The 27,072-nt window shown below is 42.7% G+C and overlaps 1 protein-coding gene across 8 annotated transcripts in view; it reads right to left on the reverse strand.

Annotated features, from left to right (window-relative positions):
* rngtt (RNA guanylyltransferase and 5'-phosphatase) overlaps positions 1–27,072 on the reverse strand; it is a 399,787-nt gene that overhangs the window by 67,064 nt on the left and 305,651 nt on the right. For 7 of the 8 annotated variants that reach the window (XM_041187200.1, XM_041187205.1, XM_041187202.1 and 4 more), the window contains one exon: positions 16,542–16,642. In XM_041187200.1, coding sequence (XP_041043134.1) covers positions 16,542–16,642 — 101 coding nt within the window. Of the gene's footprint in view, positions 1–14,964; positions 15,045–16,541; positions 16,643–27,072 lie in introns of all 8 variants that reach the window. The other variant, XR_005942954.1, reaches the window with a different exon arrangement.

Below are 27,072 nucleotides of genomic sequence, written 5' to 3' on the forward strand. Positions count from 1 at the left end.
CAAGACAGCCAGGATGCAATGGGCTATTTGATTCACCCTGATTTCGGGACCCTCACAGGTGCAGGGTGCGATTGACTGCACTCATGTGGCACTCAGGTCTCTGTCGCTACACTCGGCGGGTTTCAACAACTACAAGGGCTTCCACTCACTGAACTGGTATGCGACCACCAGAGATGCATCCTGCAGGTGTGTGCGGTTTCCAGGGAGTGTGCATGATACCTACATCCTGAGTTGCTTGCAGAACCCTGTAGTCTTCCAGGGTCCATAGAAGTTGCAGGGGTGGCTCCTCAGGGACAAGGGCTACCCGCAGTGGCTGTGGCTGATGACACCCGTGCGGCAGCCTCAGACTGCAGCAGAGCAATGCTATAATGAGGCTCATGCAGCAGCTCGCAACTTGGTGGAACAGACCATCGGGATGCTGAAGATGCAGTTCCAATGCCAGGACCAGTTTGGTGGAGCCCTGCAATACAGTCCACAGAGAGTGTCACGTATCATCGTCGTCTGCTGCGCCCTTTACAACCTGGCAAAGGAGGGACAAGCTAGCTGAGGAGGAGATAGAGGAGCTGGAGATCTCCTCAGATGAGGAGGACGCCGACGGGGATGAGGGTGATGGGGTCCTCGGTGGTAATGATGACGGGGATGAGGCTCTCACACTGGCTAGATGAGGCAGGCGCACTCGGGAGACCCTCATAGCTGCCAGGTCTCTGCAGAATGATGACGACATGCAGTGAGGTGACCCCATAGATCCTCACATAGCAGTTGTGAATGTTTGACTCCTGTCCGACTTATGGCAGCGCCAATACCCTCTGTGAGAATGCTCCTGTCATGGAGATGCAGTGGAGGCCCTAATAGTCGCTCAATCTCAGGAGGATGATGATGACGTGCAATGAGGACACTCCATCGATCTTCACATAGCCTCTGAGAATGTCTGACTCCTGTCTGGCCCAGGGCAGCTCGCTTGCGCTCCATGATCAGGACCATTTCAAAGGCGCAGCCATAAAACTTTAGATGCACCTGATGCAATGCCGGTGCTATCATCTCAGCCTGAAGATGGACGGACACCTCCATTCTGGCTTGTAATCTGAGGAGTGCAGCGGACATCCCTTCCTGATGTTCCCTAGCTTGCCTTTGCAGCTCCAGCAACTGTGACATAATCAAGTCTAGAGGATTGTCATCTGGCTCAGACTCTGCAACATTCTGGCCTCCAGCAATCTTCAGAGTGTTGGGGGCCTGGGAAGTCCCTGCCTCCGCCTGCGGTGGATCAGAAAGTGCGATGTGCTCACCAGATTTAGTCCCAAGACTACTCAAAATTTAGGTCCCACCCAGGTGGGGGGTGTGGATGAGTGCTGTGATGGGACTTGGGGGCGGGGGCTGCCTCCAGATTCCTCTTCAGAGGTTTATTCAGGGCTTGATTGGAAGCCCTGGCTCATGGACTCTGTGGGCTGTGGCAGATGTGCCTGCAAAAGCAGGGGGAGATAATTAGTGCATGGCAGTGGCCTGTGAAACAGGACACATCACTCACAACATGGCTGTCTGATGGATTTTGCACTGCTGGATCCTCACTTGGTACAGCAGCGCTGACCTCACTGTCAGCACAGGACCGATCCCAGTCATCACCAGCCAGCTGGATGGCTGTTTTCAAATTTCAGAAATTTGATCTCCGGAATCCCTCCACCTATCTGCAACCTTTCCCTCCAGTTTGTCCTTCATGGATAGAGATGGGGAGGGTGTATCAGGATGCCTGTCGGGAAAGATGATAAGTATGCCTGACCTGTATGGGTGGTGAGTGGTCCCATGGATGGGATGAGGACATTGACGGTGTGTGTGAAAGAGTGAATGGTGACATCCACTGCACTGACAGTGGGTGACGGCCCTGTGGATGTGTGATTGAGTGAGAGCTGGGAGTGTTGAAAAGAATGACTTACCCTGCCGGGACGGAGGAGATCATTCATCCTTTTGCAGCACTGGGTGGCTGTCCTCCTGTGCAGAGCATTTGCGCTGACCACCACTGCCACCGTCTCCCAAGCTGGGTTGGTGACTTTGCTGCCCATCCTGCAGCTAGAGCGGGGGTAGGGTATATCCCGACAGGCCTCCACGGCAACCAGCAGTTGCTTGAGGGACCCGTCATTGAAGCATGGGGCTGCAGTCTTTTTTCCTTTGCTGCCCATGTCTCCCGGGCAGCGGTGATGAGCTGGTGGCAATGAGCACTTCACTGGTGGCTGCCTTTTAAAGATGGTGGCTGGCATGATACAACAGCGGGGTGATAACAGGCAGGCGAATGAGAGCCTGCCCACCATGCAAACGGTGTGTTGTGCAGGAGTGAATGAATAATAAAGCGGGCTCAGGACGATATGGCGTGATAACCTGCCATTTTCATAGGCGGGTAAGACTCCATTTTACTCACCCGCTACTGCGCTTAGTGCAAATCTGGGAAAATTCCATCTTATATTCCAACTACCAAGTTTTTGCCAACTCACTTAACATAGAATTTGTGTCATCCTCACCACTTGCCTTCCTCTTCATGAAGCCATATCGACTCTGCTTGATTATATTATGCATTTCTAAATACTTTGCTAATACATCCTTTATAATAGACTGTAACATTTTCCCAATGATAGATGTTAAGCTAACTATAGTTAACTGTTTTTTGTCTCCCTCCCTTTTTGAATAAGGACGTTACATTGGCAGTTTTCCAATCCTCTGGGACTTTTCCAAAATCTAAGGATCATTATCTGTGAAGCTACTTCCTTTAATATCCTAGGATGCAATCCATCAGGTCCAGTGGACTTAGTGGCCTTTAGCCCCATTATTTTCCCTAATAGTTTTTCTGTAGTGATTGGTTTGTATTTATTTCCTCTCCCACTTTAGACCCTTGATTATTTAGTATTTTTGGAATGTTACTAGTGTCTTCTACCATGAAGGCTGATGCAAAGTATTTATTCAACTCCTCTGCCATTTCCTGGTTCCCCATTATTATTTCCTCAGCCTCGTTCTAAGGGGCCTATGTTCACTTTGGCGCCTCTCTTCCTTTTTATATATTTAAAGAAGCTCTTACTGTCCGTTTTTATGTTACTTGCTAGTTTACTCTCAAAGTGTATTTCTCCTTTTTTTTTGGTCATATTTTGTTGGTTTTTAAAACTTTCCCAATCCTCTGGCTTACCACTAATCTTTGCCAAATTGTATGTTTTCTCTTTCAATTTGATACTATTCTTAACTCCCTTGGTTAACCTGTCCCCTTTCTAAGACCCTTCTTCCTCACTAGGATATATTTTTGTTGTGAGTCATGAACTATTTTCTTAAATGTCTGCCATTGTTCATCAACTGTCTTTTCTGCTAAACTTCTTTCTAAGTCCACCCAGCCAACTCTGCCCTTATTCCTTTGTAATTACCCTTAGTTAAGTTTAGCACAGTTGTTTCTGGCTCAAATTTCTCATTCTCAAACTGAATGCTAAATCCTACCATGTTATGGTCACTGTTTCCAAGGGGATCTTTTACTCTGAGATCATTTATTAAACCTGCCTCATTACACATTACTAGATCCAAAACAGCCTGATCCCTGGTTAGATCCACAACACACTGTTCTAGTAAACTGTCCCGAATATACTCTATGAATTCTTGCTCATGGCTACCTCTGCCAATTTGATTTTCCCATATGCATGAAGATTAAAGTCAGCCATGATTAACGTACTGTCTTTTTTACATGCCCTCGTTATCTCCTGATTTATTCTCTGTCCTACAGTATAGCTACTGTTAGAGGGCCTATAGTCTACTCCCACCAATGCCTTTTTCCCTTCGTTACTCCACCCATATAGGCTCTACATCTTCTGATCCAAGATTATTTCTTGCTATTGTACTTATTCCATCTTGTACTAACAAAACTACGCCACCACCCTTTCCTTCCTGCCTGTCCTTTCAAAAAGTCACATGCCCCTGAATATTTAGTTCCTAGTTTTGATCTGCTTGTAGCCATGTCTCCTTAATGGCTATAAGGTCATGCCCATTAACCTCTATTTGTGCTATTAATTCATTTATTATATTCCGAAGACTATGTGCATTTTAGTAAAAAGTCATTAATTTTGCCTTTTTACCATTTTTTCCCTCTTTGACTCTATTTGCTGCTTTTTTTTTATGTTTGCACATGTTGTCCCTTCCTGTCACAGTCTGGATATCATTACCTAAATAGCTGCCCTGCAATGCTGCCATATCCTTTTGCTTTGTAAGCCTACAGATCCCTTCTCCAGAGCCCTCCCTTCCTCTATTTAGTTTAAAGCCCTCTCTACAGCCCTAGTTATTCGATTCATCAGCACACTGGTCCCAGCATGGTTCAAGTGAAGCCCATCCCACTGGAACAGCTCGCTTCTATCCCAGTACTGGTGCCAGTGCCCCATGAACTGAAACCCATTCTTCCCACACCAATCTCTGAGCCACACATTTAACTCCTTGACTTTATTTACCCTATGCCAATTTGCCTGTGGCTCAGGTAGTAATCCCGAGATTATTGCCTTGGAGGATCTGGTTTCTAATTTAGCTCCTAACTGTTCAAACTCTTTCAGAAGAACCTCCTTTCTGGATCTATCAATGTCATGCATACCAAAGCGTATAATGGCAACTGGATCCCTACCCAAGTTCCTCTCCAGCTCTGAGATGTCCTTAAGCCTGGCACCAGGCAGGCAACATAGCCTTCGGGATTCACATTCATGGCTGTGGAGAACAGTATCTATCCTCCTAATTATAGTGTCCCCTACCACTACTACATTCCTATTTCCACACCTCACTTGAGTGGCTCCCTGTACCACGGTGCTGTGGTCAGTTTGCTCATCCTCCCTGCAGTCCCCGCTCTCATCCACACTGCTTGCGCGAACCTCGTAACTGTTGGACAGTTGCAGAGGCCGAGGCTCCTTGAACGCTATCCCCTTGGTCCTCATACCTGCTTCGCCTACAGTCACACCCTCCTATCCCTGATCACAGACAAAATTTGAATTATCTAATCCAAGGGATGTGACCGCCTCCTGGAGCAAAATGTCCAGGTAACATTCCTCCCCATTCCCACTCCGATGTGGCACAATGACTGCAGCTCAGACACCAGCTCCTCAACTCGAATCTGAAGTTCCTCGAATTGCAAACACTTACTACAGATGTGTTCACTCTCTTCAACTTTGTGTCCAGCAACTTACACATGCTGCCACAGCAACACATCACCTGTCCTGCCATCACCATATTTTATTTAATTTATTAATAAATTACTTTAATAACCCTGCTCCTTATACTTGAAGAATCCCCCGCTCTTTATTCTTTATTGTATTTTTTTTACACCAGTACCGATCCTACACTTAGGCAAGTTATTTTTAAGAAAAAGAGAAAAAATGATTAAAGACCTAAATACAAAGGTCTTACTTTTACTTTAAAGACTAGAAACACTCACCAATCTTACTCACCAAACAGCTGTTCTTTGCGCTCTTTTCTCTCTTGCACTTTTTAATGGTCTCTCGTCTCTCCCTCCGCACTCTTTAAATAGTCTCTTGTCTCTCCCTCTCCGCACTCTTTAATGGTCTCTCATCTCTCTCTCTCTCTCCCCCCGCACTCTTTAATGGTCTCTCATCTCTCTCTCCGCACTCTTTAAATAGCCTCTCATCTCTCTGCATTCTTTAATGGACTCTCGCCTCTCTCTCCGCACTCTTTAAATATTCTCTCATCTCTCTCTCTTCGCGCTCTTTAATGGTCTCTCATCTCTTTCTCTCCGCACTCTTTAATGGCCTTTTGTGTCTCCATTTCCACGCTCCTTTATGGTCTCTTGTCTTTCTCCCCGTACTCTTTAATGGCAATGTAGGTCAGCGAAGACAGGAATGTGAGTAAAGACATAGGCAGCGTCTTTTGGATTACCTCAAGCTATAGACAGTAAAACACAGAAGACTGGCCAGAGGTGGTAAAGGCGTGGATGAAGGGTTCAGCAGCAGATGAACTGAGGTAGGGGTGGAGTCGGGCAATGTTACAGAGGTGGAAGTAAACTGTCTTAGTGATGGCATAGATTTGTCGTCAGAAGCTGATCGCCGGGCACTGAGATTGTGAAGAGTCTGGTTCAGCCTCAGACAGTTGCCAGGGAGATGGTTAGAGTCAGTGCCCTGGGAACAGAATTTGTAGTGGGGACTGAAGACAATGGCTTCAGTCTTCCCATATTTAAATGGATAGAACAGGTCCTCATACTTAGGTAAAGGTGTGTTACTGCCAAAATATTTTTTTAGATCAGCTGAGCTTTGAAAATCCCACTGCATCGTTCACTTTGGCCACATCTGTTCCTGATATAATTTCTACAACAGCCATTGTATCCATTACAACATGACAGTGTAGAATCAGAAGCATCATCATTGGCTACGTTATCGATGTCTCCTCCACTAATTAGCCTGTCAAGATAACTTATTACATGAGTAGGACCCTGTAACTACAGGTTGTAAATAATATGGTCTTGCTTCTGAAAGTGCATCATTCATGTGACGATTCAGCAAATACTTGATGAAACCAGATTTTACTTCTTCAAAAAAACCCACCATAATAATGAAATTGGACCAATCATACAGAGATCAATAACAAGAAACAGATGTGACTGGGGTGGGGAGGGGGAGAGAGAGTTGAGAAAAGAGAGAGCCCTTTAGTATATATCATCCCATCATATCTATTCCATTGTTTGGTTGCCAAAAGACAGATAAGCTCCACAAAGAAATTCTGCCAATGGGATTATTATGGGTGGGGGTAGGGGGTGAAATCATACATAAAGAAAACAAGCACCTGAGACCCATTTTCAGTTAAGTACTTACAATTATTAGCACTGACTAATACATTGAAGACCTTTTATAATTTTAAATCAGTTCTGCATGTTTTGCAAAACTAATCCATATTGATAATTACAACTATGCATTGATACAGACATTGTTTCAATTATTAGTTGATTTATTAGTGATAGCTGGTATCACCATCAATTTCTTGAATGAATTCCATGACCCAGACTGGTTCATCTGTCCAGTTACAGACCTGCAATCTGATGATTTATGTTGCGTATATTTCTTTAGGTGGTGCTGTATATGCATATACACACACTAGGTAGTAAATGTAAGTCTACTGTACTTTTTAAAACTGAAATTAAAATGCATTCTATTTTTTGTTATGGATTTCAGAAGTTCATTTAACAAAATGTTAACTCACCAATGCCATCTTAAAATGTGACTTACACGAAAATGCATTGCAACACATGCTGCTTTACTATGATTTCAAATCTGAATTTGAAATGCAGCAAATATAAGTGAGTGAGGAAAGTAATTAAACTAGTTACCAGAGTTAATTGGTAGCCATTATAGAGGTCACTTGCATTTTTTCTGTCCAGTGAGGATAAACACTGTCAAGAAAAATTGAAGCAATGCGATGACTTATTTCTCAAAATAGATGGCAACTAACAAATCATGATGGGTGGCTTAATATTCCAAACTTGTCTACACTTGGAACTAAATTGTGATTGCCTACCGAAAACCTTCAGAGAGGATTCATCAAGGTGAGTATGCTTCAGATAGATTTAAACACTCAAATCATAACGAAGGCTGGATAAAGCTTTAGAAAAAACAAGCACTCACTTTTTTGCGCGAACACAAACAATTTCAGACAGTATACAGATATATACTATCATACTGTATTTAAAATGAATGCAATCAAAACATGAATACTTCAATATTTGAGAATCACACCTTTACTTTAGCCCAATCCTAGACACCATGTTAGCACAGAGAAATTGAATGGGTGGGCAAAGGAAAAGGGTAGTACAAAGAAACCACAACTATAGGGTCGGTAATGCACAATACAATTGCCCACTTTTACTTTTCTCCCAAATTAATTAAATCGCAGCATTCAGATGTCACCATGCTCTCCTCTCGATTACTGAATGGCAAAGGGAAAGAGCACAAGAGAAGCTGTAAGCTTTTCAGAGTATGAGACTGGGCAAGAATCAGAGACTGCACACCAAACACTTCCATGTACATGTCAGCAGCATTGTCTACACATATGTATACGTGACTAGCATTCTAAAAGTTAACAAATAAAAAAGATATTCAATAAATACTTGCAAATTAATCATCCAATAATAATACAACAGAATTGTGAATCACAAACAATGCTGCGTCTAAAATGACCCAAAGTACAAATTAAGCATAGATCTTTGTGTTAAATCCTTGAGCACATGCTCAGAAAGCAAAATTTTAAAGAGGAATGGAAAAAGCATAACAAAAGGCTGTCAATCATTGGCAGTACACATATAATGTGAAAGGCCATTTATCTGTTCCCGTGGAGAGAGCTCTCGTTGTCATCTTTGCCGTGGGCATTCTGGAGTATAACGAGCATATGCTGAAGTGCAAGATGTCACTTTAATGGTCTGTGCGTAGTAGATGTGGATGTTTATTTACTAATAAGCCACACAAGCATGAACAATGAAACACTGACATAAGATCAATATAGGTGTCACACAGCATAGCCAATGTGAGGGAACATATCCTTCCATAGATCCACATTTCTTGGTGATTTCAATAAATACACACAACTCATTCTCATAAAGACCAAAACTATTACACTCGAACAAAATGGGATTTCATTCACAGAATTTTGGAAAAAAAATTAACATGGCTTTTCAATAAGGATCAAGAGGAGCACATAATATTAGTCTCTTATAAACCTACTGGTTATTCCTGTGGATCAAGTGCTATGTCTACACTTGCACATGCTAATTATATTCATATACTGATGTGGGGAAAGGAAAAAAGTGACAAATACTGTCATACACTAAATGTGCAGACTCAAAAACATTAAATATGTCAGGGTCATGAAATAGAAATAATACTGGGAACCTGACTGAACAGCAATATATTCAAAGAGCTCTAAATAGGAAAATTCAGTGTAAATACTGTATAATAAACCTAATATCATTGTAATGGAACTTAAAAATAGCGGCGAGCTAATTGGCAGAATTCATGGCAGTGGCGAGGAGGTGGGGGGGAGGGGAGTGTGAATAATGTAGATCTTCTAAATCTGAGTCAGCAATTTTAATCACTTAAATCTTTGAAATAAGTTTCAATAATTTGCATTTTATTAAAACAGTAAATTCAAATATTTTGAAATAGTGAACTGCAAAAGGTTAATTCCAAAGATTGTTGAATTTGTAAAGGGCATAAATGCATGATTAAGAGAAGAACAAAAGGAGAAATTGAAGAAATATTTTACCATAAGTGGCAACTGAGGCAGTGACTGAAACGATTGGAAAAATGAATTACATAAGTATTTGAAAAGGAGGAATTAAGAAAAAAAGTCACTGGAAAAGGGCAGGGCACTAAGATTAGATTGCTCCATTAAAAAACTGTCAATGCTTCAGGCATTATAAGTTGAATGACCTCTGGTGTTGAAATTTCTATGGTTAATAGAGAGAGAAAGGGGGGAGGAGGGGGGAAAGAGACGAGGAAGCAGGGAAGGGAGGGATCAGACAGTCGCACACACACATGCACATAAGATAGAAAATAAAAGCCTTGCATTTAAATAGCACCTTAAAGCATTTATAACACAAACGACAAAGGACTTCAAACAAAATAAATTATTTACAAGTGCAGTAGTCGTCATGTAAGCTCACAGTTAATAATTTTATTCATAGCAAAATCCTATATACAGCATGAAATGGATGACCAATTTCTTTGTGTTGGTGGTTGGTTGGATAACAGGAGAATTCATTGTTCTTCTTCGAATATTGCCATGAATCTCTAAACAGGCAAACAGAGCTCCAAGTTTAATGTCTGATCTGAAGTACAAAGCAGCACCTATTAGTGCCACACTAATGTCACCTAGCTCATGCACTCAAGTCTTGTGGGAGTGGGGGTGGCTTGAACTCATAACTTGTAACTCAAAAGTACTACCAGTTCAATCACACTGACAATCTACCTAATAAGATATAAAATGGAGCACCAAATAGAAAATTGGCTCAAAAGCAGAAAATCAAGAACAGGTATAATGAAAAACTTTTCAAGTTGTAAAGGGTTACAAGGTAGGTGTCATGCATTATTTTTGGAACCTCATCAATGGCTTGGCTGAGGATCTGAAAGCAAGACAAGCAGCACAGGAAATAATTTGGAAACACGGCACCAAATTTAGGAAGACGTGGGTTTTTTGTAATGCAGCTTGGCAGGGTGGTGCCCTTGGTCCAGGCATCTTCAGCTGTTTCACGGATGACCTTCCTTCCATCATAAGGTCAGAAGTGGAGATGTTTGCTGATGATTGCACAATGTTCATCACCATTCACAACTCCTCAGATACTGAAGCAGGCCATGTTGAAATGCAGCAAGACCTGGACAATACCCAGGCTTGGGCTGACAAGTGGCAAGTAACATTCGCACCACACAAGTGCCAGGCAAGACCATCTCCAACAAGAGATAATCTAACCATCAGCCTTGACTTCAAAGGCATTACCATCGCTGAACCCCACCCCCCCCACCCCCAACACTATCAATATCCTGGGGGTTACCATTGACCAGAAATTGAACTTGACTAGCCATATAAATACTGTGGCTACAAGAGCAGGTCAGGGGCTAGGAATCCTGCGGCAAGTAACTCACCTCCAAAGCTTGTTCATCTACAAGGCACAAGTCGAGTGTGATGGAATGCTCACCATTTCCTTGGATGAGTGAAGCTCCAAAAACACTCAAGAAGCTCGACACCATCCAGGACAAAGCAGCCTGCTTGATTGGCACCCCATCCACAAACATTCACTCCCTCCACCACTGTCAGACTGTGGCAGCAGTGTGTAACATCTACAAGATGCACCGCAGAAACTCACCAAGGCTCCTTAGAGCCCCAAGCCCACCACCGCTACCGTCTAGAAAGACAAGGGCAGCAGACACATGGGAACACCTCCACTTGGAAGTTCCCCTCCAAGCCACTCACCACCCTGACTTGGAAATATATCACCATTCCTTCACTGTCACTGGGTCAAAATCCTGGAACTCCCTTCCTAACAACACAGTGGGTGTACATACACCACATGGACTGCAGCTGTTCAAGAAGGCAGCTCACCACCACCTTCTCAAGGGCAATTAGGGATGGGCACTAAATGTTGGCCTAACCAGCGATGCCCACATCCCATGAATGAATTAAAAAAAGCAGAAGTCAAATGTAATAAAATGTACATGGGTATAAATTTGTTTAGGAGCAAGGATCTAAGTGAAGAATATGCACTGAATGAAACAGTTATGTTAGTTTATTGATCGTGAAAAGGATCTGAAAAGATGTTATTAGAAAGATTAGTCATCGTGTAGTTGTAGTGAAAAAGGCAAACAAACATATGGATAGAAAATGTCTTTGTAATATGGCACTCATTACACCCCATCTGGAGTGCTCCATAAGCACTAGTTACAATTCAAAAGGAACATTATTATTGCCTTAAAGCACATAGCACAAAGCAACAAGGTATGAAAAAAATGTTAGATGGACTTGATGTTAATGACACAGGTATCAAAACAGAATGTTAGTCTCAACTGTTTAACTCAGCAAAGGTATCCTCACTAATATTTGGTGGCTAATGGCCAAGATGATAAAGCTGTCCTGCGAACCAGTTAAACAAACAGTATATCAATTTAACGTATGTGGCAAAAAAGCAATGGCAACGTGAGGAAAAGCTTTTTTTTCCCAATGATTAGTTAAGATCTAGAATGCACTGCCTGAGTGTGTAGTGGAGGCAGATTCAATCGTGACTTTCAAAAGAGATTTTGATCATTATCTGAAAAGGAAAAAAATTGCAGGGCTATGGAGAAAACGCAGGCAGTGGCACCAGGTTGCTGGCAACATCAACACTAATTGCCCATCCTAATTGCCCTTGAGGCGGTGGTGCTGGTGCATTCAGTGCTGTCATTGCCTGTGCAGAGAGCTGCACCTTCACAATGGGCTGAATGGCCTCCTTCAGTGCTGTAACCATTCTATGACTGCATGACTTCCTTAGTACTAATTAAATATGGATTGGTGCTTTTTTTAAAAAATTGTTCTTGAGATGTGAGCATCGCTGGCAATGTCAACACTAATTGCCCATCCTAATTGCCCTTGAAGTGGTGGTTCTGGTGCATTCACAGTGCTGTCATGCAGGGAATTCCAGGATTTTTGACCCAGTGACAGTGAGGAATAGCAATATAGTTCCAAATCAGGATAGTGTCTGGCTTCAAGTGGGCCATTCAGATAGTGGCTTTGTGCCCATGTTCACCAAAAACGGAGCTGAGTGTGCCCAAATGTATGCTTTCTAAACAAACATCCCTGCTGTTATGAAACAAATGGTAAATAAATAAATAGGTTTGCTAAAGGTAGGACAGGGAGAGCAGGGTGCACAGAAGCAGAGGAACAAAGGGGGTTGGTGGCTGGTTGTGGGTTAGATGAGATTTCTAGAGTATGGAGGGATTTATACACACAGGTGACAATTTTAAATTAGTGGCATGGCAGTCCAGAAGCCAATGTAGGTCAGCAAGAACAGGTGAGGTAGGTGAGTAGAACTTGGTGCAGGATAGGATACAAGCAGCAGAGTGTTGGGTGAGCTGAAGTTTGCCTGCAGTAGGCTTGGTAGACCAGCTGTGTGTGTTTTGGAATATTTGAGTCGCAAGATGGCAAAGACACTGATAAGGGATTCTGCAGGATCTACGCTGAAATGGGTGGAGAGGTTGGCAAAACCTTACAGAATTGAAAGTCTTTGTGATAGGCAGGATATGAGATTGAAAGATCAGCTCAGGGTTAAACTGGTTCCTGAAGATATAAACAGTTTAGTTATAAAAACATGAAATATTTAAGTTAACACTAAAATATTTTAGAAGATCTAAAGGACATTTATGCATTGTTCCTGAGGCAATAAGAACTTCATCTAAAATTCTGGTTTGATATTCCAATTATTTCATAACATGACAGAAGTATTTATAGTGACAAACTAAATGGTGAACAACCAGTGATACACAACCATGTACCAATAACAGTAAATTATCAACCTGATTTTAGAAACACATTTTACAGTGGGTTAAAATTCTATATATTCATATTGTAGAGCAAAAATATGTGTGTGTTACATGCATGCCAAGGAGGCTGCATCAGGAGGAGCTGGCACGAAAGAGGAGTTGAGGCCTGGGGCAAATCAGCCATGATCTTATTGAATGGTGGGGCAGGCTTGAGGGGCCGAATGGCCTACTCCTGCTCCTATTTCTTATGCTCTTATACTTTTCAATTTGCTTTTATCGGAACAATCCAAAAGGTCCCCAGGTTGAAGAAAGCTGAGCAATTAATTCATATTGGCTAGAAGTACAATCACCCCTCCATGTTCTATAATACTATAAATGCTATACATGAGGAATCAAAGTGGAGCATTTCTATTCTTGCAGAGAGAATATGCTTAACCTTATAGAATCTTCATTAAGGCTTATACATTTATGATGTACAGAAATAATATTACTTGGCACTTATCAGTAAAGAGAAACCCTAATATTACTAAATATTGAATCACATACTACAACTGAATAACAAAATCGTTCCCTCCGGGTCACCCTGGTCCACTCCTCCATCAACCCCTACTCCTCAACCCCCTCCTATGGCACCTCCCCATGCCCACGCAAAAGATGCAACACCTGCCCCTTCACTTCCTCTCTCCTCACCGTCCAAGGGCCCAAACACTCCTTTCAAGTGAAGCAGCATTTCACTTGCGTTTCCCCCAACTTAGTCTACTGCATTCGTTGCTCCCAATGTGGTCTCCTCTACATTGGAGAGGCCAAATGTAAACTGGGCGACCACTTTGCAGAACACCTGCGGTCTGTCTGCAAGAATGACCCAAACCTCCCTGTCGTTTGCCATTTTAACACTCCACCCTGCTCTCTTGCCCACATGTCTGTCCTTGGCTTGCTGCATTGTTCCAGTGAAGCCCAACGCAAACTGGAGGAACAGCACCTCATCTTCCGACTAGGCACTTTACAGGCTTCCGGACTGAATATTGAATTCAACAACTTTAGATCTTGAACTCCCTCCTCCATCCCCACCCCCTTTGTTTCTTCCCCCTTCATTTTGTTTATTACAATAATTTATATAGATTTTTCTTTTCCCACCTATTTCCATTATTTTTAAATCTTTTATGCCCTGCTAGCCTTTCCACCCCACCCCCACTAGAGCTGTACCTTGAGTGCCATACCATCCATTCTTAATTAGCACATTCATTTAGATAATATCACCACCATCAACGCCTGTGTTCTTTTGTTCTTTTGTCTGTGACATCTTTTGATTTTCTGCTCCTATCACTGCTTGCTTGTCCCTACAACCACACCACCTCCCCCCGCAACCTTAAACCAGCTTATATTTCACCCCTTTCCTAAGATTCACTCAGTTCTGTTGAAGGGTCATGAGGACTCGAAACGTCAACTCTTTTTTTCTCCACCGATGCTGCCAGACCTGCTGAGTTTTTCCAGGTAATTCTTGTTTTGGATTTCCAGCATCCGCAGTTTTTTGTTTTTAACAAAAGCTGCCATTCATCAATGTATGCCATGACAATCTCATTGGTTAAAAAATGTTGATATTCACAAATGAATAACATGCCAAGGCAGCAACATATTCTGGGGTTGGGATCTGTCTGCATTGTAACACACTGTACACTTAGATCATTTCCTCCTTTTTGAGACAATTATATCTATTAATAATTTAAAAACAAAGTCACATAATATACAGGGTTGCTTGCAATGCAATGTAGCAGGAAAGGTGTTTAAAAAAACTTCAAATTCCCAAGAGAAAAAATAGTTTTGGTCCAAAATATACAGCTTATTTTCCATTTAGGACAGTATCTCTGCCACAATATTTTGCAACCTACCTCCTCAAATGTTATTAGAGTATAATTGCCTAGTTATACTAAAATACATTTATAAATACAAACTGATCTCATATGGCTTTGCTCACATATGTCTGGGGTCTTCAGCACACTCATGATGGTCAGTTGGGAACGGGGCCTGTCCGTTTAAGCCCACTGCTCAGTTACTCTGTGGGAAAATGGTCTAAATCAATGTATGGTAAATATCGGGTAACTGGAAGTCGGAAGGTTCTCTCAATTGGCAACAGTCTCTACATATTGTCTCAAAGTCAAAAAAGAATGGCTGGAAATAAATAGATTTCCTTTGCTTCTTGCGTTTTTTATTCTTAAATCAATGCTCAATTCGAAATGTAGCTTCAAATGGACCAGTAATAGTAGTATTCTTGACCAAACTCAGTGCTGAAAAATCAAAATTCAATCTTATACAAAATGGATAACTGTAAACAGTTAACAGAGAATTGAAGTCCGGGGCAGAGTACCTTTAATGAAAAACTACTTCATTTAGAAGGATGACACCAGAATGGAGAGATTATACCTATCAAGAAAGACTAAAACAGGTTGAGGCTCTTTTCTCTGGGAAAGAGAAGGCTGAGAGAGTGATCTGATACAAGTCTTAAAAATTATGAAAGACGTAGAGACAATGTCTCCACTTCACAGCGGGATCAAACTAAGGACAAAAAATATAAGACAAGTCACAGTTAGGGAATTCAGGAGAAAATCTTTACCCAGAGAGGGGTTTGGCAGTGGAACTCACTACTACAAGAAGTAACGGAGGTGAATAGCCTAAAACATTTAAGGGAAGCTAGATAAACACGAGGGGAAAAATAATAGGCTATGTTGATAGAGTTAGATGAAGTAGCAAGAGAGGAGGTTCATAATGGTCATAAGCACTAGCATTGAGCAGTTGGGCCAAATGGTCTGCTTCTGTTCTATAATAATTGTATTTAACAAATAATTATCTGGAGTGTGACAGATACTCTTTTATATAATTAGATCTCATGTAGCATTCTGAGTGTGTCAGAGAATACAGTGGTACAGTGTAGGTACAAGGCCACTGAGATGCTGCAGCCTGCTACCAGGGTTTGTTTACATAAAAAGAATCATTGCAGCTGATTATGCAGGCATTTGAAATTGCTAAATGTTGGCATTAAAAGTAAGGCCAAAACTTTTAACAGGAAAGACTTCAAATATAGTATAAATCAGACATTTTCTTTTAGACGTATGGCAACTGAATACGGTTTTTGACATTGTAATGGTCATGTAGTTCAAATAATCAACAAAGGATTGAGATTAGGACATAGGGAAGAGAGAAAGGATGAGAGCGTCAACTTTAACAATGAACCTAAATAGAAAGTGAATCCTAAAGCACTGCATCTTTGTTGCATTTCTATTCAACATGTACATTTGCATCTTTCACAATGTAATTAATTTGAATATAATTAAATTTTAGTCCCAGTCTTTCATATAATAGAAACAATTGCTTTCTTCCCCACTGTGGAGTCATTCCAAATGCAATATTTGAAAACTATGTGCTTACGAATATCATGAAAAAACAAGTTAAGAGTACAAGCAGTCCACCCACAGGTTTACAACACAACATTTCATTTCATCCTTTCAAAGAATCAGGTCAAAGTTACTGAAATACACTGTTGTAGAGCTTGCTCACCCTTCTCCTCCAACTTTTGTTATTTTCAGACGAAAGTCAACAGAATTATGGCTTGGAGGTTTCCACTTTAGTATATCATCACACCGACCAGGCTTGTACTTCTATATAAAGTTTAAAACAATGCATGTGTCAGCATTTATTCTTTTACTATACAGATCAAGCAAACACAGGATTATTAAGTACTTAATAATGGGACATAGGCATCATTTACAAAGAAAATATGAGTGCATCTAATGTAAAAAATTATAGTTAAGAGCTGTAGGATAGTTGATTCACTTATAAGACCTCAAACTATGCTTCACATCACACTAATATCGGATCTACAATTTGAAATCTTGGTCCCTATGCATGCTCTATGGTCTGATTTTTAAGGAAACTGAATATAATGGTGAAAGTTACTTAAGTAAAAATGCTCTTTTGATGTCTTTCCTGATCATTCTACAATAGAGATGTAATCAATGTGTCAGTGATAGAAAATCATACTGATATTGTTCTAATTGAACAAGTTAAGTCATTCTCAAAGTGTCAAATTGGAATATGAACCATTAATGTTGGACATAAAACTAGGAACTAACTCAACAAAATCACAATATGAAACTAATTTTGCAGTAATTATAGTTTATTCAATTGAACACACCAACTCCTGGGATACTTTTAAAGATTAAAACTTTCAGTTTATAAAGAAGCAAAGTTGTTTTGAGAGTCTAGCTTGGCCTAAATAGCCAAGTGGTTATGGTACTGGGTTTGTAACCCTAAGATCAAGAGTTCAAATCTCACAATGGCAAACTATGAAACAATGTAACTTCATCTGAATAGGAACAGATGGAAACGTGTTTGTACTCGAAAGAGTTACAATGATCTGCTTCAACTGATAATCATGACTTTAGCTGACATAAATACAAACAATCAATTCCAGGTGAATATACTAATTTACTGACCTTTGCAAAACCCTATATTCTTTTGTTAGAAACCATAAAAGCAAACAAGAAGTGTTTGTTATCAAGGCAATCTGCATACTGATAAACTGAAGTTTCAACAATACAAGCAACTGCAGATGTAACAAAATTAAAACTGAAACAACAGCAGGTGCGCAATATGGTAATTAATTATTTTCTTCCACCTCAATTCCTCACAGGGACCCAATCTCATTCAACAATCCAATGAGGTCACGAGGCAGCTTCCCAAAAAGACAATAGACCAAGTGGCAAAGTTTTGGGCTAGATTTTCCTTCTGCTCACTTCTCAGAAATTACTACACCGCCTCCAATATTTCCTGGGCTATGGGGACACTGGCCATACAAGACAGGCTCCAGCAGCATCTCCAATGCCAGGACTAAAGAGAGGAATAAGGCAGTGCTGCAGCAAGGATCAGTTACAGCACAGGCAGTGACAAGAGAGGTGCAGGAGAACCCTGAGAAGAATGAGGTTGCAGCAATAATAGTCCGTAGAAGAGACCGAGGCATTTAAAGATATATGTTCAAGGACAAGATGAAAGCTGAGCAAGCCTATCCTAGGTCCTGTCTTGCCATTTCTGGGAGTCAGGGATATTACTGCCCCTACCCTGGGTCTATTACAAACTTCCATCCAATAGTCCCAAGGAACAGCAATGAGAATTGGAAATAGGAGTGGAACAAGCTAGGATGCCATCCCTGCCTCCCACAGCAATTATATGCAACGAACGGTGATAAGTCTAATCAAGCAGCAGTCCCAGTGGAATCGGAAATTTCGGGTCTAGGCAGGTAGGTATTAGATCATCTCAACTTTCCCTGCATTTCTGCTATGATCCATAGGATATAAAAGCATAGGAAATTCAGACATTTTAGAAAGCCTTGAGATTACAGGTATCATATCTCTTTAGTCAAAAGACTTGCACGTATCTAATGTTTTATACATTTCTTGGAAGCATGTCAAAGAGAAGTATAAATGGATTTCTTTAGCAGGTCAATGGATGTAAACACACACACTTTACACACACCATGAATACCCAAACAACGAGATGATGATCAGTTAACCTATTTTTGCTGTTCTTTGAAGAATATTGGCCAGTTGCTGATAAATATCCCTTCCACACAGCAATATCCAATACTATAGAAGAATTTATTGTAGTGAAACAAAGATTTTAGTATATTTGCATTATTAAATGGGGCAATATAAATTATTACATTAGGTGATGAGTTGTGATGGATACGGACTTCAAAATAACTATCTTAATCCACGAGAACAGATTAAGCTAGAAGATACTCCATTTGATTGCACAAATTTTACTTTTAATATACTTTTAAATTTTGAAGTTACCAAGTTTGCATGGTTTTTGTAAATAGCATACAGGGATGCTAGTGAACTGGCCTGAACAAAACACAGCCAATGACTTTTTCCAAACCAAAGTTAAGGTAACAGATTAACTCGGACAGGGTTTTCCAGTCCTGCCTACCACCGGGATCGTCCGGTCTTGCTGAAAGTCAATGGACTTTTGGTTGGGCTGCCACACCCTCCGCGGACAGTCCCGCCACAGCAGGGCCGGAGAATCCCAGCCTTTGTTTATTTTAAGTTAAAATTTAGTTAATGGGAAGATTGCTTGCAATATGAGATGAAGTTATGCAGTAGTAAATTGGTCATAAAAATGTTCAATGAATTTATGACTGAATTTCAAATGTTATAAGCCTTAAACAGAATGCTATCTAGTAAATTACAAAAAAAATTGAGTATTATACCATACTACACACTGAGTAAGTAAATACCCTCATAATTTGCAATTTTTACAACAAACTTGTGATTTAAGAAAATATTTGACTTGTGCTGTATTCTGCAATAACTTGCTGTTTATTATATTGAAAAATAGTGCATTTACGTACAAATGCCTCCTAGATATTAAGCTGAGAAGTTACGATTTGACAATAGAACTGTAGGTGAGATCTTTATCCAGTTCAGTTATAATGAAGTCTGAATGTAAGTCTCTGGTCCTAGAGCAGCATTTAAAAAGGATAAAATAGAAGTGCTGAATTTAGATCATTACGAAAATATTAAGCTAATCCCCCAAGCTCAGAGAGAACCAAATTGTTCCTCCAAGCAATGGTCTTGCTCTTGCCTACATTTTTATACTTTGGCCTCTTTTAGCTCATCTTCCAATCATTATTTGTCTGCAGAAGAAGGGGAGCAGGGGCCTTGGAAGGGGGAAAGGAAGGAGGGAGCATGAGAAGGAAGAATAGGCCAGGAGGTGACAAGAAGAGCAGCATGTGTATGGGAGGGTGTAAAAGGGAAAAGCAGAAAGTAGGGCAAAAGCGTGAAGGAAAGGTAGTGGCAGAAATTGTGAGGGGGAAAGGGTTGTGAGAGTGGGCAGAGAAAGAAACTAGAAGCCGAATAAAGGGGGAAGAATGAGAGAGAAGAAGCAGAAAGTATCTGGTCCATCATCCTTGCTTACATGTCTACTGCTGACTAATTTGCACATCAGCCATTAGAAGCAATGAAGGAGTCTTCAGCCCACTTATTAACTATCCAGCTGGAGGACTGGCATTGGGCAAGTCTGAATTTAAAAGGGGAAGGAAAAATGAATAGAAAAATACAAAATCAGCAACTTAAAATAAATAAGTCGATATTTTCAGATGTACAAATCACTGCACCGAATAAGTATGATTTATAAATGACAACGTCAGTTCTGAACTGAAGGTCAAAAGAATATGGGTTGAACACATAATACAGGTGAAAACAATTGAAGAGAAACACTTTTAAGGCTGCAGATTTTACATAGAAAATTATCATAAAACATTTTAGGAAGCACTGTAATTGATTTAATCTATGTTCAACTTAAGACAATATTACATAATTCTGTCTACTTCAAAAAGTGCAACACTTCCTTAGAACTATATGATTTAATTTACGATTTAATTTTGTTTTGTAATGGAATATAACATAGGGCAGGGTTTTACTGATGGCAGGGTTTGCCACTCTATCATCTGAAGATATCGGTTGCCCTGAAGCCATTTAACATTTGGCAGAGCATTAATTGGCTAAGAGTGAGATTTCCACACCAATCTGGGGACAAAGTCCAGCCTTAACGAGCGGTCTGACTACCAAATAACAGGCAACTCTGTAGTCCTAGCAGTGACAGGTTTGAGCACTGACCACTGCTGGGATTACAGGCAGTCCCCGAAGAAAGGGAGCTAATGGAGGCTGGACTGAAAATAAGTCCAGGGGATCAGTGATGCCTGGTTGCCAGTGAGGAGAGAGAGGGATTGGGGAACCGGGTTTGTGAGGCCAGGGGATAAGGTTAAGGGGCAGGTATAATCTTGGGTGGGGTTCCTCCAATTGGCACTAGGGACCCCCAAAGGAGGTACCTCCCTCCTTGCCCAACACCAACCCACACAGCTAAAGCTGCTGGGTTACCCACTTGGCGTGGTCTCTACCTGCTGTGGGGCAAGCCACCTAAAGGCTTCAATAGGCACAATGATGGGCAGACCACCTGATGTCTCCACTATCCCCCTTAAAATGGGAGACAGCTTGGGATGGGCAAGTAGGCAGCGAGCAGGCCACGCACTGCATTTTATGAGCACCCCCTCCACCTTCAAATAAGACAGCTGGGGAATGTAAAATTCTGTCCATCGTTTATTTTTTTGCAAACAGCTATGATCAGTGCAAACTTAGAAGAAAAAATGCTGCGAAATTATTTGAATATTAACAGTATACATTTTACAACAAAACAATGCAAGCATTCTGAGCCATCCAGAACAAATAGAACACTTGTGAAGCAACTTCACAACAGCAACCATCTTTATCAAGACAAGATCATCTGCAATTGTGTTGTTCAAGTCCAGGGAGCAAAGGAGTTAGACAAATTAGATGGAGTGGAACAAGAGTTCCAAATTAAAAAGGAGACAAGGGTTGAGGCGTCTTATACCTGGCAATGAGGACCAATAAAGTACAGGCTCGTAAAAGCTACAAACCCCAGAAAGACTGCCAAACAGCTTCAAAAAAGCTGACAACTCGAAAACCAAAGGCAAGATTTTGGACAGAGATATGGGGGGGTGGGGTTGGTGAGAATGTGAGGAAGAACTCTTACGCAACAATTAATGACTTGGAACTTGCTGCCCATGAGGATGGTGGAAGGAGAGACAATCAATGATTTCAAAATGGAATTGGGCAGGCATTTGTAGGAAATAAACTTGCAGGGCGACAGGGCCTGAGCGAGGAAGTGGGACTGAGTGGATTGCTTTGCAGGGAGCCATCAAGAACTCAAGTAGCCAAAAGGTCTCCTTCTGTGTGGTAAATGAATCAATGGGCGGAATTGTCCCAGATTTGCACTAGGTACGGTAGCAGGCAGGAAAAAGGATGTTTTACCCACTGGCTGCAATGGGCGGGTTTTTGCACTGTATTGTCCCAATCCTGCCTCAGTAATCATGCATACCTGGAAAGCACGTCTTTTTGCTGGCAGGCGGCCTTGATTCGCCTGCCACACCATCACATTGCCGCTTCCTCACATGGGCGCCATATTTAAAGTACAGCTTCTTGCACACCTCTCAGTGCTTCCAGCCCAGGACTGCTGCACAGAAGACATGGCGCCGAAAGGCAAGAAGACTACAGCTTCCCCCGATTCAGTGATGCATCCCAGGAACGCCTTTTAGACACCATGGAGGTCCGCTCTAATGTTCTCTACTCCTGCTCGGTGCGAAGGCCAGCAAGCAAGGTCACCAATCCAGCATGGGAGGTGGTGGCGGCAGTGGTCAGCACCAACACCATGAAAAAGAAGACAGTCACCCAGTGCAGAAAGAGGATGAATGGTCTCATCCATTCCACCAGGATAAGTCAATCACCTTATCACTCTCAACTGTCATACTCAGAAACCCATCACACATTCACAAGGATCTCACACCTCAAAGGACAACAGCACTAATTCTCACACACACCCTCATATCTCCATCAGGCTTATATCTCTGGAGCTTGCATCCTCATCCTGTCCATGGCTCCACTCACCACAGAAACCTTCCACGCGGTGCCATGCATCCAGCTCACACACACTCCATCTGTTTTCATGCCAGAGAAGCTGGCTCAGAGCAGCAGGGAGAGGTCCCAGACCAGTGGTGGAGTGGCCCACACTAGGTCCCTCACTCACTTTGAGGAGCGTACCATCGCGCTGACTAGTGAGGATGTGGATCATGCCTGTGGCAATGGTTAGATCGGAGGCGAACACTCAGCTGAGGATCCTGCATCACTCTAAGCGCAACTGTGAGTGCTCTCTCTCCTACTTTTGACTCTGCTGCCATGCACTAATCATCTCTACTTTGGTTCACGTGGAGCTCTGCCAAGCGACCAACACTCTCAGCCAGCCAATTTCTCAGCTCCATTCAGTTCCTCACCTCCAGCCAAGAGGATACCTCCTCCATTGTAGAGCTGGAAATAAACAGCCTGGAACACCCCTCACAGCGCTTACCCACACCCTCCACCAGCTCAGAGACACATACCTCAGTGGGACCTAGATCTACAGCAGGCTCGGGTTCACAATTTAGTGGTCACTGCACAGACACCAGTCCGCAGCAGAAGGAGGCAGGTTCCACTGAACACCCTGGCATTTGGAGGAGGACTGGGGAAGAAGCTTCTGTGAGGTCTGAGTCAGGTTACAAGCCTCTGGATTCAGTCTTCCAACTCATTGTGGAGACACAGCAGAAGGCAGGACATCATGCAGGATTGCTGGAAGCTGTCAACAGAGTGGCACATGAGTTGGAGGAGTACATCCGCCTGCTCTCTGATGAAGTGGTGCCCGCATGTGCGCATATGGAGATCTCCATGGGAAGAATGGCAGACACCATGGAGACCCTGGTCCAGCAGAATGCGGAGATGTGTGCAGACCAGCATTCCATCGTGTGAACTATGGGTGAGTTTCTGCAGTGGCAATGCGAGAAGGAAATGAGGCACCTCAATGTCCCTCCAGGTGCTTCTTCCCCTCAGGAGTCAGGCTGGGACCCTCCAGCACCTGAAGGGAGGAGGAGCAGCAGCTGGACACCCCGGGTCATTCATTCAGGAATCTCAGAGACTGTCCTCTGCCCCCCGAGTCCCCTTTGACCCACTCAACCTCGTCCTCTGTCATCACAGAGGGAGCAGCTGGCTCACAGGAGGACAACCAATGCAAGCCGGGGCCCCCAAGGCCTCGGCTCTTCAGAGGATGCACGCCAAAGTCATTAGTGGCATCAGGACTAACACCATTGCACAGGCTGTCTCCACCCCTGTTGTGGATGTCAGGGCAGCAACTAGAAGTGGTAGGCCTTTACAGAAAATTTAAGAATTTCTGCTCGCAAATGATTGCATGGGTGAGGTGAACACATTTTGTCACTTTATAATCTGAAAATATATTCACTCTCATTGAATAATGCGTAATGGTGTCTTTCATCTTCATTTACAGGCTTCGTGAGTCCTCCCCTGCAACATGCCCCCAGTGAACAGTTCAGCTGCACACAGCTAGCCCATGAGTTATTCTGGAAGGAGGTGTGTGCGCGCGTGTATGTATGTATTTGGTGGGGGGGGGGGGGTGCCTCCAGGATCCTCATGAAAGCACTCTCCCACGCACGCGGATCCTTCCTCCATCACACTCATCTCGGTGTTCCAAGCTTCCAAGCATTTTCAATGCTGCCTGCTGGGGTTCTCTTTCAGTTGTCCATCTGAGCCAACCTGCACCTGTGCCTACCCACTGATTACACTCCCATGCAGCACCTGTTCCCACCCAACATGAGACTCCTTTGACTTTTGGTTTTGCAAAATACTATTGGTGAAATATGTCTTTAGCTCCCGCGTCCTTTCCCCTCCCCCAGTCACCCACGTCCTTTCCCCCATCACTGTTGACCCCACCAGCATCACTTTCCACCTCCCCACTATCACCTACAAGCCAGAATCCTTTTTCCGGGATGTCCAGGTGAACGTACACATTCTCTGCCTTCCTAAGAATCCTACCCACATTCACATTGACCTCTCAGACTACTCATACACATTTTCCTTCCCACCCCCGGGGTCGGTGTCTGCCTCTAAGTCCCCACCAACCACCCTTGCCGTTCCATCTACTGCTACTGGCACACCCACACCCTCCCACCCGACTGGCTCGCTCTGCCCTCTCTCATTCTCACCATTCCTTCAACCACGCCCATCGTCATTTCACTTCCCAGGGGGCAGTCATCGACTCCACAGACTCCTCCCTGCACATTCACCTGGACATCCCTGCCACTTACTCCTTCCTCCGCTTCGAATCATTCCGCCCCACGGATTCCTTCCACCCTGCAAACTCCTTCCCTTACACCTTCATCCCCCCTGCCACATTCTCCCCTGTTACATCCTCCCCTCCCACTGTACTCCCCCATTGTTTTCACCCCCCTCCCAACCTCACTTTCTCCTGACACCATCATTCCCCCCATCCCAACTCACCCCTTCCTGGTACGCCTTGCTCTCCCAGTCAAAACCACCCGCCCCCACCACTACCAGTACACCTTCCTGTTCCACTCACAGCTGGACTATCCTTTCCACCCCCTCGATGATCATCCACAGCAAACCATGGCCAAGACACTGATGTCCTGAAGCAGACCCAAACAATAACCTTCCACCTTCTGTGAGCTGCTCGCAGCAGAGCCATGTCCAAATAAATCCACCCAGCATGCAATGCACATATTCCTCTAGGATCTGGTTGCTGTCCGGAAGTAAATCTGAGGCTGTTACAAGGGCTCTAGCATCTTCTGCTCCTCAGATGTCCGCAATGAGAGCAAGGCTCTGATGGTAAGTCCCAACTTCTGCACGTCACACTTATCAAGACGTGTTCCGCACTGGTGTGTTTTCCTGTGGAGATGGGTGTTAAATTTGGGCAGAGCAGATGATCGCAACCTGGTTTCACGATGTTTTGAAACCAATTTTTGGCCTTCCCACCATATTGTCCACTCATGCACGCCATGACACCCGACGCCAGCATGCATGGAAAATTCCACCCTATTACTCTAAGGTCACTCCATATGAGTTATATTCCTTTTCATTTGTTTGGATTTCTGATTTTTTCTTTATGTTTTAACTTTTCTTTGCCAAAAATGCTCACTACTCCAGGCTTAACTTGGAGAGCCAAGGTAACACCCACTTTCTTTTCCCAAAAAATAAGTGTCTCCTTAAATCCCTTTCCTTTGTATCCACCATCACCCCCAAGTGCAAGTTCATGGAACTCTTAGTCAGTAAGACCGACACCATCCATATATGAAAACAAAAATAAAAACAAAAAACTGCAGATGCTGGAAATCCAAAACAAAAACAAAAATACCTGGAAAAACTCAGCAGGTCTGGCATCATCGGCAGAGAAGAGCAAAGTTGACGTTTAGAGTCCTCATGACCCTGAAGGTTTTTGGTTTTTTTTCGACACCATCCATGTCTGCTGCTTCCTGACCACGCCAAACCAAATGCCCCACCCCAGCCATATTTTTAAAATTTCACTTCTACTCTCTTTCAACCTCTCTCCGAGTTCATGTTGTTCATGATCACTTCTTGCTCCCTTGATCCCATTCTCACTAAACTGCATGGGAATAAAAATGGGTACATGATAGCAAAATCCCCCAAGTCAATTTTCTTAAAATGAGGCATGTTTTTAACGAAATAAAAACAGAAAGTGTTGGAAAAACCCAGCAGGTCTGGCAGCATCTGCAGAGAGAGAAACAGTTTATGTTTTGAGACCGATTTGATTCTTCTTCTGAACGCTTAAGGAGGCTTATTAAAATTTGGAAAAAATACACTCCACTGTCTTCAACCTAATAAAACTTACAACATTTTCCTTGGTCTATGAGTTAGTATTTGCATTGTTAGAGTATTTGCAGATAAGTCTGCCAATTCGAAGTTAAAAGGTAAAAGAAGATCCAAGAAGGGCCTGCCTAGCTTTTATACATGAAGTCATAAAGTAAAGGTGATCTAGAGAACACACTGCTGCACAAGACTAACACACTATTGTCCCAATGAAACAGAAGCTTTGTTTAGAAATTTGTTATTGCACTGCTTTATTCTCAGGTAGTTGGAAAAATAAGCTGCAAGTATGATCCCTTAATTTTGTCTTTGCTCTCTAGGCAAGACTTTTTCAAGGAATTCCTTTTTTAAAAAAAAAATATTTGAATACCCCAATCCAAAAACTTAAGGTCAGATTTTTATCTTAGGAGTGGGTAGCTCGAGTCAGGAAATTTCCCGGCTCAGTGCACCTGCCTTGGGAAGAAGCGCCCTGCTTGGAGCAATTTTCTTTTTGCAGATGTGGTTTCAGGATAGATTTGGGCTTACTGCCTCCGGAAGCAGATTGGTGGCCACTACAGGGGCTTCCAAGGCTGGCTGGTTAAAAGGCCCACCTTGGTTTTCTGGGACTTCATCCCAGTTCTTTTGTTCAATATTAAGCCACTAGCCCTCACCCCTCACACCGTCTCACCATTCCCATGCACTACCCATGCCAACTCATTTGCACCCATTCCAAAGACCCCGTGTACCCATGCCAACTCATTGCACTTCTATACTCATTCATCAAGGGTACACTCTGTACAGAACCAATGAACCCT

The sequence above is a fragment of the Carcharodon carcharias genome, chromosome 5, assembly GCF_017639515.1.
Source record: "Carcharodon carcharias isolate sCarCar2 chromosome 5, sCarCar2.pri, whole genome shotgun sequence".
Taxonomy (NCBI): Eukaryota; Metazoa; Chordata; class Chondrichthyes; order Lamniformes; family Lamnidae; genus Carcharodon; species Carcharodon carcharias.